At 40.0% G+C, this 12,561-nt stretch overlaps 1 protein-coding gene across 1 annotated transcript in view; it reads left to right on the forward strand.

Annotated features, from left to right (window-relative positions):
• The window catches only part of lrtm2a (leucine-rich repeats and transmembrane domains 2a), a 43,557-nt gene that overhangs the window by 29,502 nt on the left and 1,494 nt on the right, over window positions 1–12,561 (forward strand). The window contains exons 2-5 of the mRNA XM_034163135.1: window positions 7,541–7,770; window positions 9,797–9,922; window positions 10,682–10,770; window positions 12,178–12,335. Of these exons, the coding sequence (XP_034019026.1) occupies window positions 7,541–7,770; window positions 9,797–9,922; window positions 10,682–10,770; window positions 12,178–12,335 (603 nt within the window). The remainder of the gene's footprint in view (window positions 1–7,540; window positions 7,771–9,796; window positions 9,923–10,681; window positions 10,771–12,177; window positions 12,336–12,561) is intronic.

The following is a 12,561-nucleotide window of genomic DNA, read 5'->3' on the forward strand; positions in this document are numbered from 1 at the left end:
TTCTAATAGTTATACTTCATCAGACCATTTCGGAGTAATCATGATCCAGAAACAAAAGAAAACTGACAACGTATGAATGAAAATATAATAACGGCAGAGGTAATAATAATAATAATAATAATAATAATAATGATAATAATAAAATCTCTGTTTTCTGTTCACCGACAGCTGTTATTTAAGCATAACAGCTTATTTGCTGCCAACTTGTTCCCTTATGACTAAAGTGTCTTTTCCTAGTGTCTAGTCTGACTGAAATCTATTTATGAAGAATTACAGGGGAATAAAAGTTCTCATAATATTCAATTTGGATCCACAAAGCACTTTCTCAAATCTTTCCCTCCCAAGATGAGTTGATACAATTTTTACATTTTTCAGCGATGAGACAAAAGATGCCTTGAGGAGTGACTGCAAACTGATTTTATCATTTCATTTTTGACTGCAGTAAAGGGCTATTTCACATCTTCGTCACACTCACTGCAAGACAGTTAGTACGGGTACGCGACGCAGAGCAAGTAGAGGAGCAAGGAAGCAGAAACAGATGGACCAACAGAGAGACAAAACACAACAACAGAGTGTGACAGAAGGAAGTCACACTGTGAGAAATAAATGCTAATAATACAACCCCTGGCAAAAATTATGGAATCACCGGCCTCGGAGGATGTTCATTCAGTTGTTTAATTTTGTAGAAAAAAAGCAGATCACAGACATGACACAAAACTAAAGTCATTTCAAATGACAACTTTCTGGCTTTAAGAAACACTATAAGAAATCAAGAAAAAAAGATTGTGGCAGTCAGTAACGGTTACTTTTTTAGACCAAGCAGAGGAAAAAAATATGGAATCACTCAATTCTGAGGAAAAAATTATGGAATCACCCTGTAAATTTTCATCCCCCAAACTAACACCTGCATCAAATCAGATCTACTCGTTGACATTGACCCTATGTGTCTTTTTACAAGGAATGTTTTCGCTGTTTTTGCTCTATGGCAAGATTCATTATCATCTTGAACCATCCCCAAACATCCTTTCAATTGTCCAAAATATCAACGTAAACTTGTGCATTTATTGATGATGTAATTACAGCCATCTCCCCAGTGCCTTTACCTTACATGCAGCCCCATATCATCAATGACTGTGGAAATTTACATGTTCTCTTCAGGCAGTCATCTTTATAAATCTCATTGGAACGGCACCAAACAAAAGTTCCAGCATCATCACCTTGCCCAATGCAGATTCGAGATTCATCACTGAATATGACTTTCATCCAGTCATCCACAGTCCACGATTGCTTTTCCTTAGCCCATTGTAACCTTGTTTTTTTTCTGTTTAGGTGTTAATGATGGCTTTCGTTTAGCTTTTCTGTATGTAAATCCCATTTCCTTTAGGCGGTTTCTTACAGTTCGGTCACAGACGTTGACTCCAGTTTCCTCCCATTCGTTCCTCATTTGTTTTGTTGTGCATTTTTCGATTTTTGAGACATATTGTTTTAAGTTTTCTGTCTTGACGCTTTGATGTCTTCCTTGGTCTACCAGTATGTTTGCCTTTAACAACCTTCCCATGTTGTTTGTATTTGGTCCAGAGTTTAGACACAGCTGACTGTGAATAACCAACATCTTTTGCAACACTGCGTGATGATTTACCCTCTTTTAAGAGTTTGATAATCCTCTCCTTTGTTTCAATTGACATCTCTCCTGTTGGAGCCATGATTCATGTCAGTCCACTTGGTGCAACAGCTCTCCAAGGTGTGTTCACTCCTTTTTAGATGCAGACTAACGAGCAGGTCTGATATGATGCAGGTGTTAGTTTTGCGGATGAAAATTTACAGGGTGATTCCATAATTTTTTCCTCAGAATTGAGTGCTTCCATATTTTTTTTCCTCTGCTTGGTCTAAAAAAGTAACCGTTACTGACTGCCACAATCTTTTTTTCTTGATTTCTTATAGTGTTTCTTAAAGCCAGAAAGTTGCCATTTGAAATGACTTTAGTTTTGTGTCATGTCTGTGACCTGCTTTTTTTCTACAAAATTAAACAACTGAATGAACATCCTCAGAGGCTGGTGATTCCATAATTTTTGCCAGGGGTTGTATGCAAACAGTGCAACTGATAAGATCTGCTTTTTTGCGTCAAGCTAACACGCTCTGGTGGTGCATAATTATATGCACATGCATATGCACATATAAAGTTGGACTTGTCAAACACACACATGCACATGCAGGAGCATATACAGCAAGACAAAGTTGTTCTTGTCCAGCATATGCATGTACATGCAAGAGCACTTAGTGCTTTTGCGTGTGCGTGCATATGCTGGACAAGGACACATATGCAGAGATAAAGGTGTCCTTGTCCAACATATGTGTGCACACTTATCCAAGAAAGCTGCACTGATAAGACAATGGATGAAAGAAAAGGCGTCCATTGGAACAAGACCCTCGAGGAATACGGGCTGGGAGCGCAAGACAAAGATAAAGAAACTCAAGCAAAGCACAGTGGACAAGAGACAGAGAGAACCAAGTGGGCTGGACAGAATAATCCACAGAAATAAACATTAAAAAGGAGAAAAATGCAGAAGGCTGAATAGTAGAGAGAAAAAACAGCAGACTGATGTGGGGAAAAAAATGCTAATAGTGCAGCAGATAACAAAATATTTACAGAGGAATCCTTCAAATGGTGATACAAGCACCAAATTTGGCAAAAGTACACCTTAGATATTCCTGTTCTGAAAAAACTGACAGGCGACTCAAATTTTCAATAGGTGGCCATGTAGGGGTCAATTGAAGAATTACACAGGGGTAAAAATTTAAAAATGCTCCAGTTATATTGAAAATTACGAGGTCTGATAGAAAAGTATCCGACCTTTTTATTTTTTGCAAAAACCATATGGATTTGAATCACGTGTGATTGCATCAGCCAAGCTTGAACCTTCGTGCGCATGCATGAGTTTTTTTCACGCCTGTCGGATGCGTCATTCGCCTGTGAGCACGCTTTGTGGGAGGAGTGGTCCAGCCCCCTCAGCGGATTTTTATTGTCAGGAAAATGGCTGAGCGATTGCCGCTTTGCTGCATCAAAATTTTTTCAGAAACTGTGAGAGACAGCCAGGTGGAAACCATTCGGAAAATTCAGATGGCTTTCGGTGAAGATCTTATGTGCATCACACAGATTAAGGAGCATTACAACCGGATTAAAGACGGCCCACAGCGGCTGAGAGCGCGCTGCGCTTCGAGCGGCCATCGACATGCTGAAACGACCAGATCATTTCCAAAGTGAAGGCTGTGTTGATCTGGGACGTTGTCTGACTACCAGAGAAATGGCAAGAGAGGTGGACATAGCACTTTTTTGGCACATTACACTGTTACAGGAGATTTTGTAATGAAAGACGTGCGGCGGACGGAGCCGCATAATGGCGCAGAACAAAAAGCACCTCCATGTTGGAAGTCTCATGGGACATGCCCAGCTCTTCCACCATTCGGAAGATTCAGACGGCTTTGGGTGGCTTTTCAGTCGAGTGAGTATCCGAGAAACTGTCGAAGATCTGGGCATGTCACATGTCCTGTGAGACCAACACGGAGGTGCTTTCGTTCTGCGCCATTAGCGGCTCCGTGGCAAATTCCTCCGCTCTTGTTTTCATGACAAAATCTCCTTTAACAGTGGAATGTGCCGGAAAAGTGCTGATGTCCACCTTTTATGCCATTTCTCTGGTAGTCAGACGACGTCCCGGATCAACACAGCATTCAGTTTGGAAATGATCTGGTCGTTTCAGCCTGTCGATCGCCGCTCGGAGTGCGACGTGCCCTCCGCCATTGTGCGCCGTCTTTAAACCAGCTGTAACACTCCTTAATCTGTGTGATACCCATAAAATCGTCCCTGAAAGCCATCTGAATTTTCCGAATGGTGTCCATCTGGCTGTCTCACACAGTTTCTGGAAAAATTTGATGCAGCGCTGCTCCAGCCGTTCAGACATTTTCCTCACAATGAAAATCCGACGAGGGGGGAGGATCAGTGCTCACTCAAAGCCTGCTCACAGGCGAATGATGCAACCGACAGGCATGAAAAAACTCACCCATGCGCATGAAGGTTCAAGCTTGGCTGATGCAATCACACGTGATTCAAATCCATAAGGTTACTGCAAAAAATAAAAAGGTCGGATACTTTTCTAACAGACCTCGTATACCACATTATTTGTCTGATTGTAAAAATTCCAAAAAGGTATAGTTTGGACTATCTATGACTGAATTTTATAGAGTTATGGGCTAAAAACAACAAGAATGGTGACAAAGTTCAGTTTCAGTTTGTACAGGAGTCAAAAGTTAGAGATGCTCCAATTGTGTTCAAAGGTGATGCAAATTATTGGTTGAGTTAATAGGGCTTCAAAAAGGAATAGTTTGCACCATGTGTCATGCTTAGTTATCACGTTATGGGGTCACATGTCATAGAATTCAATGGATGGCAACATTATTTGACCTTGACTTTGGAGACCAAACATTTAACACAGTCAAACCTATTCCATTTATTAATCCAAGTAGCTCAATCAACAATGTGCACCATTTTTTACTAAAATCAGAGCAACTTTAACTTTTGACCCCTGTACAAACTGAAATTGACCTTTGCCACCATTCTTAAGGTTTTTACCCCATAACTCCATAACATTCAGTTATAGATAGTCCAAACTATACCTTTTTGGAATCTTTATGATCAGACAAATAATGTGGTTTAGTTATCAATATGATTGGAGCATTTTTATATTTTAACCCCTGTGTAAATCTTCAATTGACCCCTACGTGGCCGCCTATTTAAAACTGAAGTGGCCCGTTGGGGTTTTTCAAAAGAGCCACGTCTAAGGAGAACATGTGCTGGATTTGGTGCTTGTATCACCATGTGAAGTGTTGTTTCAGTTATTTGCTGCACTATAATAGAGACATGAAAAAATGAGACAGAGTCAAAGAAATGCACAGAAACAGAGATAATATGTGGAAATAATGAAATCAATGCAGTTTGCAGGAAGAAAGAAATGAAAGCAGAATGAAACAAAACAAGAGTTCCCTGGTGAGTGGCACTCGTCGAGATTGCTCCTGTTAGAACAATGTAAGCTGCACATACATACACGACAGAAAACACAAATACAGACTCTGGCAGAACAGACGCCGCTGTAAAAACGCCAGTCAGACCGACTAAACGTGCAGGGAGAGAACTGACTGGACGCACAGCAACAGTTTGCCTCTTTGCAGCATGATCTGCAGGAGTGATGAATCTGTGCAGTAAAAAAAAAAAGCTTCCCAGAGCTGGAAGCAAAGATGAGAACAAACAGGGGGGACTGCGCCTGCTTTATGTTTATGCCTCCATGAAAACGTCAGCTCTGCGGTTTAAATAAAAATCGATTTGGGATGTGCATCATTTGCAGAGCACATAGATTGGTCGTATTATGATTTTGGCTTTTGGGGCAAATGTCAATGATTTTCAGTATACCTTGTTATGATTTGTGTATTTGCTCAATATTTGCTTGCACAAGTGGACTGTATTATTATGTTTCAACACCAGAGGGCGCAAATCAAGTTCAACGTGTTAAAACACCTGTTTCGAAACAGCTGGTGAAGTAGCAAGGCCCCATTGAGCAGAGTTCGTGATGTCTTCTTTCACAGACGGACTCAGTATTTTAAAATGATTTTTACTTCAAGTTTGTAATTTGTTGTATAGTTTTAATTTAACCTTTATTTAACAAGGTTAGTTCCATTGAGAATTAATCCTCTTTTGCAAGGGAGACCTGGACAATTATAAAGTTTCCAAATCACCAACCCGGAGCACCCGGAGGAAACCCACACAAACACAGGGAGAACATGCAAACGTCACACAGGAAGTCCACGGGTGAGAATCGAACCCTTGACCTTCTTGCTGTGAGGCAACAGTGCTACCCGCTAAGCCACCGTGCTACCCAAAAGTTTAAATTGGTAAGTTGTCTGCTTTTTGTAAGTAAGCAGGAGAAATTTCTGGGATTGTTCGAACAATGGTACAATAGTAGCAGTACAGTACAGTATAGTAGTAGAATATAGTACAGTACAGTAACAGTACAATATAGATGAAAAGTTTTGGTATTATCTATGGCCAAACGTTTCTTTAATTCCAGTTTTACTTTCCTGCTATGTTGCATATTGCGTCATGTGTGAGCATTGTGCTTCTCCATGCGACTGCTAGCTTAAATTGTTAGCTGACGTGAAGGCAGGCACTGTTGAGTAGAGCACGCCAACAAGCACACAATGTGCCCAGTTTCCAGCAAATGGCAGACAAACTTCATTTAAGGACAACTACCACGCTACGGAACTGCCTTGGGTCCTAGATGGCAACCACACAGGAAGACAACTAGTCCACCCCCACCTCTCGAAAGTAGCCGTAGGCAGGTGAAACCTTCCCTCAACACTGAGGCACCTATATGTTGGATTGTGCTTAAAAAAACACACACACACTTACATGTCCAAAAATATTACTGACGTCCCCTAACAATGCAATGGTCCCCCAAGGAACCTCAAAACAAACCTTGTGCCAGACAGTAAAAATGTTTATTTCTGCTGTATCACTGGAGATTTTAAGATGACCTTCTATGGGGGTTACATTGTTTTTAGAAGCAGCCTCAAGTGGCCATTGAAGAAATTGCAGGATTTGGCACTTCTGCATTGGCATCATTTTCCAGCACTAATGATTATAATCATTGGTGCTGGAAAATTATGTCAATGTAGTATACTACTTGGTAACAGTGTAGGGTTCGGACAGCGACAGCCAGCTTTTGTGCAAACAAACAAACAAATAAAACTATCATCTTACAACTCAACAAATTAAAAAGAGGACCTACAGTAATGAGTAATTAATGTTTAGTTATGAACTCAACTTTTGTCTTGACTATGTAATGCCCTATAGACATGTCTGCCACCTGCTAGACAGTTAGTTGATCCTGGTATGTAAAATTGTGAACAGCACGTCACAGTCAGCTAACGAGTTAAGCTAGCAGTTGCTTGGAGAAACATGATGCCCAGTTGGCGGGGAAAAAAAGGCTGAAACATACAGAATAATGAGAAAGTAAAAGCAGAATTAAAGAACAGAAAGTATCTGTAGCTGGTGCCAAAATATTTCACACGTACTAAAAATTAGCGATGGCTAACTCAAAACACTGACTTGTTCTGGAGTTTGCATGTAAAGGAAGACCTCATTTGTGGTGAACACTGACACCTGCTGAATAGTTCAGAAATGCGCATCCATTTCAAATGATGAATAACATATTTAAGGGCTTCAAAGGCACGCTAGCATGTACGTTGCTTGTGGACAGTATAAAATGTTTTCAGCTGATCGCCCAATAATGTGGTGTAATGGTCTTATCAAGAGATACTGTGTGGATCTGGACCTGGATGTGGATTCTGGATCAAATTGGTGCAGTTTCTGACATTCTGGTTAATTTCTCAAAAGCTAATGCATAAATTTTCAGTACCACACATCACACTGGGTGCCGTTGTAGTTTAAACAGTTGTGAGGAGTGAGAGTGACTCCTTGGTTTTCCTCCTCTAGTTGTCCTGTCCATCCTCTGCCTGCTGATGGCGCTCCTGCCTCCGGCGGCCTCCTGCCCTCCTCCTTGCCTCTGCTCTTCGAACAGTCTGGTGGTGGACTGTGGCGGCCGCAGTCTCTCCTCCCTGCCTCCTTTGCACCTCCTGCCTGAAGGGAGTCGCTCCCTCCTGCTAGCCAACAACAAACTAGCCTCGCTGGGAGTCACCTCCTTCGCTAACCTCTCCTCTCTGGAGGTCTGCAAGCCCTCATTTCTTCTTGTCAGCAAAAGATGTCTTTACGCTGAAAATGTCCTGTTCTGGTGTGTTTATTCACTGAACGTGACCGACAATAACAAGCAGGAGAATTTTTGGTTTACTGTAGAAAAATTTAGCAGGGAAGCTAAGACCACCCCCAAGGAACTAAACAAAACCAAAGTTTTTACATTCAGCAGATGATCCCAAAACTACAACGGTGCTTTAGGGCCACGTTGTTGTTTTTTAGACTTTGAGAATAAAGTTTTAATATTACGAGAATAAAGTCGTAATTTTATGAGAAAAACCCGTAATATTATGAAAATAAAGGCATCATTTTATGAGAAAAAACTCATAATTGTATGAGAAAAAGCCTGTAATATTAAGAGAATAAACTCATAATATTACGAGAATAAAGTTGTAATTTTATGAGAAAAACCTGTAATATTAAAAGAATAAACTCATAATATTACAAGAATAAAGTCATAATATTACAAGAATAAAGTTGTAATTTTATGATAAAAAACTCAAACTTTTATGAGAAAAAAACCTGTAATATTATGAGAATAAACTCAAAATATTACAAAAATAAAGTTGTAATATTACAAGAATAAAGTCATAATTTTATGAGAGAAAAACTCTGCATCTCAAAATGAGATCTGTGGAGCACTTTGTGAAGTTGTACTACAGTATAAGTTTTACAAATAAGGAAATACTTCATCGTTTGGCCATCTGCACCACATTATCATTAGTATCAGAACTTGGAAAAGAATATGCAAGAAAATGTGTCTATTCCGGAGGAGGAACCACACAGACTTCACCTGTTGTTCCGGCGATTAGTAGCTCCTGAAATTACCTCTTTCGTGGAGGAGGAGATAGCTGGAACTGGCAGTCTGCAGGATTATCACTTCTCATATAAATACAACTTTATTCTCTTAATATTATGACTTTATTCTCATCATTTCTCCTACGTTTTTCTCATAAAATTATGACTTTTTTGTAATATTACAACTTTATTCTCGTAACATTACAAGAAAAAGTCACAACCGGGTGTTCCCTGAAATAAAAATTAGCCATAAGCCAGAAATTCAAGATGGTGTCCAAAATAGCAAAAGAGTGTGACTGTAGCTCTCGTACCAATTTCAATGCATATGCAAATCGTAATAAATAAAATGTATTCATATTTAAGATTATGATTTTTGACAACTATAAGTTGTGCATATCAAGAGAAATTGATGTCTTTCAATGAGTCCTTATGGCAAAACATTCCATGTCCTATAACTCAAGAATCATAGAAGTCTTTTATACATTAATACTGGGTGGTTAAGGCTCTGCCTGCCAAAAAATAAAATGCCTTTTTTTACTGAATTTTGTGTTTCAAGTAGGAAGTGTTACAGAAGCCCTGAAAGGCTCACATCGCCCACTAGATGGCAACAAAAGCTGCTCGAATGTTTGGCAAGGTCTCGATTGTTTAAACATTTGAGAAATTAACTTGTGTTGAAAATAAGATGGGCTGACAGCCAAAAATCACCTGACAGTGATCTCCCTTGCCCTTATCGCAATTTACTTACATCAAACGTATCAAATATTGAATGAATCCTAATGTGCTTTGGGAGAATCTATTTTAAAATATTTATTTTAACAGTATAAAAAGTATACGCTTATTTCTGTCTCCAAACTTGAATCTGGTTAGATACCTGGTGATATTAGCTTGCTAAAATTGTATTATATGATTCTTGTTAACTGAAAGCAAAAGAAACACCAGTTTATTATCACACTACTGAGTATCTATTTAAAGCTGACAGGATGTGTTGCTATTAATCGCGGCTCTTTTTATTAATGATACAAGGAAATTTCACTTAATAGTGAATAGATTACATCTTGGACCTTCATAGACCTTGACTACTTATAAAGTCAGTGCGCTTTTTTTGAATAAGGCATAAAATAACTTTACATATTCAAACAATCTAATAACCATCATATGCTAAGTGGCCAAATGTAAATGTAATCATTGTCTGATGTATTTTAGGTTCTGGACCTATCTAATAATTACCTGGATAATTTACCCGGCGGTTCGTTCAGAGATTTGTCCAACCTGACGAGACTGACTCTGCACAACAACTCTTTAACGATAATGGACAAAGACCTCTTCCAGGTAAGCGCATCACATTAGACCTCACTGTCCAGTGGATTTCTGGTCTAGGGGTGGCTATAGATCAGAGGATTGGGTGGGTTGTCTGTTAACTAAGGGGACTTCAATACAATTGATCACTCAGTCCAATTCTGCAGTTCAGTTATCAAATCTTAGATGAGGTTTTCCAGACTCTTTCTTGGAATCTGGCCAGCTTGAACAGATACAACACCATGACTTGGACTCCGTCCAGGGGGTAGATTAGTAATAGACTGTTTGTCGAACATCTTTTTGCACTTTAGTCCACAGTAAATCAAGGTATTGGATGAACCTGTGTTGTGACTTCACCCATAGTAAGTCCTTAGCCGGCCTGAAGCCTATTGAATGATTGCTTATCTCCAGCTTTTGTGGCATGAATAGGACAAGAGTTGACAACTCCCCCTGCACAGGATGCCAGTTTGTCACAGGTTAATTCCCAGCTAAGGCGGGCACCAATTTACAACTGGGTGGACTGAGACAATACAGATTGTGTCTTGTCGAAGGACTCAGACAGGTAGCACAAGTGGGATTCAAACCCAGGTCTACATATTGGCAGGCTTGCTCCTTACTCACTGAGCCACCTGCTCTGTGACTTCACCCGTAACCGTAAATTAAAGTCTGGTCCATCCAGAGAAAGAACTTCATACATTAAGCAGCTTTAGGGAAAGTTACATTAAATCACTGACTATGTTTGGCAACCTATGAGCAAAGATGACAAAGAATCAGTGTTGATGTTTCAACCAGGGTTTGGGGAGTCTCCAGAGTCTGGATCTTTCTCTGAACGGTTTGTCCTCGGTTCCTCTGGGACTACTGGATGAGATGCAGAGCCTCAGGTATCAGTTCCACACACTTCAACAAGCATTTTCTAACGCATGCTCACAGAAATTCAAGTGCAAGATCCCATGTGCATCAAATACTTCATAGCCCTCCTACACCCCCCTGCAACCCTCACTGGGGTATTAAAGTTTGCATGGATGATAAACGTAAAAAGCCCTGTTCTCACATAGATACGCATCCAAGAAGGTCGTGGTTTGAAACCTTGTCCACATCTCTGAAAAATGTAGAAGATCCGTGAGGGTGTCCTTGAGGAACTGGGATATTCTGACATTGTACCGTGGTCTTATTTTAACTGTGGTGGGATTTTCAAGATGTTCAAAAATTAATTTTTAACCCTCATGAATTCTGACCTACTCTGGTAATCCCTTGCATTTCACTGGAGCCAGTAACTCTGACATCACCAAATGTTTTTCCAGATGTGCCAGAGTTGTGCAGTTATACTATGGGCATGCCTCATGATACACGTCCAGTTTGTTACATCAAATTCTCCAGTTCGGACCAGTTATTGGTCATGAGTATCTGGGATGTATATTCATGAAAGCCAGACCGAGGCTCGAGAACGTGATGTACAGTAGTTAAAAGACAAGTTCACTATTGTCCAACTTTAGTCCTAGTAGAACACTGTTAGCAGTCAAGCTTAGACCTAGTACCGCTGGATTTCTTTGATCAAGCTGAGTTCAACACAACCATTAACATCAATTTCTGCCATACCACATTTTCCACCATATTGGAGTTCATGGAAAGGTCTAAAAAAAAATTTTTACAAGCCACAAATTTTGTCCAATCTTCACTAAAATTGACAGATTTTATCGACGAACAAGTGAGGTCATATCTCAGCAAAGCTTTGATGTACCAAAACCAAACTTGGTACACGGCCTTGGAACCCCACTGCGAATAAGCACAAAAATGTGGTGTCATTTAATCTGTAGAGTTCTCTGCTTCCTTTGTGTGTTCAGCCATGAACTGCATTGTTCTCTCTCTGGATGCTCTGAAGGTGGATCTTAAACTAGTGGCAAGAGTTTATAGTATGACTATGACCATTGGGTAAATACTCAAGGTAGCAATTTCACAATATCACCAATAATACATCTATGTTGCAATTACCATCCAGTTCAAAAGTTCAGCTTGGCTCCCACTTCATTCTCGTGCCTGCCTTTGGAAATAAATTTGTAGTAAGCAAGAATTTTTATATATAATGTCATTGTCAAAGTTGAGTAGGACACTCACAGGCTTGATTGTTAACGATTTTTTAATATGAGAAGGGTTATAAAAACTGACCTTATCCGGTTTTGTACTTTGTAATGGAGATAAATGTCATTGACTTTATCAGTTCCAAAGGTCAAAGCCTTTTTCTGGAGCTTCAATTTAACTGCGCTTTACTGTAATTTCTAATCATTCTATAGGTGGCTGTCTCTAGCGGGTAACAGGCTCCACGGTTTGGAGAGGGCAGCATTTGAGCCGCTGTCCAACCTTCAGCACCTAGAACTGGGACATAACCCATGGGAGTGTGACTGCAACCTCCGAGACTTCAAACACTGGATGGAATGGCTGCTGTACAGAGGTGGATATCTGCTTCACATCGCGGGAGCTTGATGTGGATTAGCTAACATAACAAACGAGTAAAGCAGGGAATAGGACGATGAAAGTGAGTGTTGGGTTAACTTCAGAGGCATTTATATTCAGTCGCGTTTGTCCTTCTAGCTACAGAACACAATGTCAATGTTGTGTGACTACACATTATGAGCTGTGCGAGTTATCCACATTTGCCGGCTGCTAGTACATTAGAT

Source organism: Thalassophryne amazonica, chromosome 22 (genome assembly GCF_902500255.1).
Source record: "Thalassophryne amazonica chromosome 22, fThaAma1.1, whole genome shotgun sequence".
Taxonomy (NCBI): domain Eukaryota; kingdom Metazoa; phylum Chordata; class Actinopteri; order Batrachoidiformes; family Batrachoididae; genus Thalassophryne; species Thalassophryne amazonica.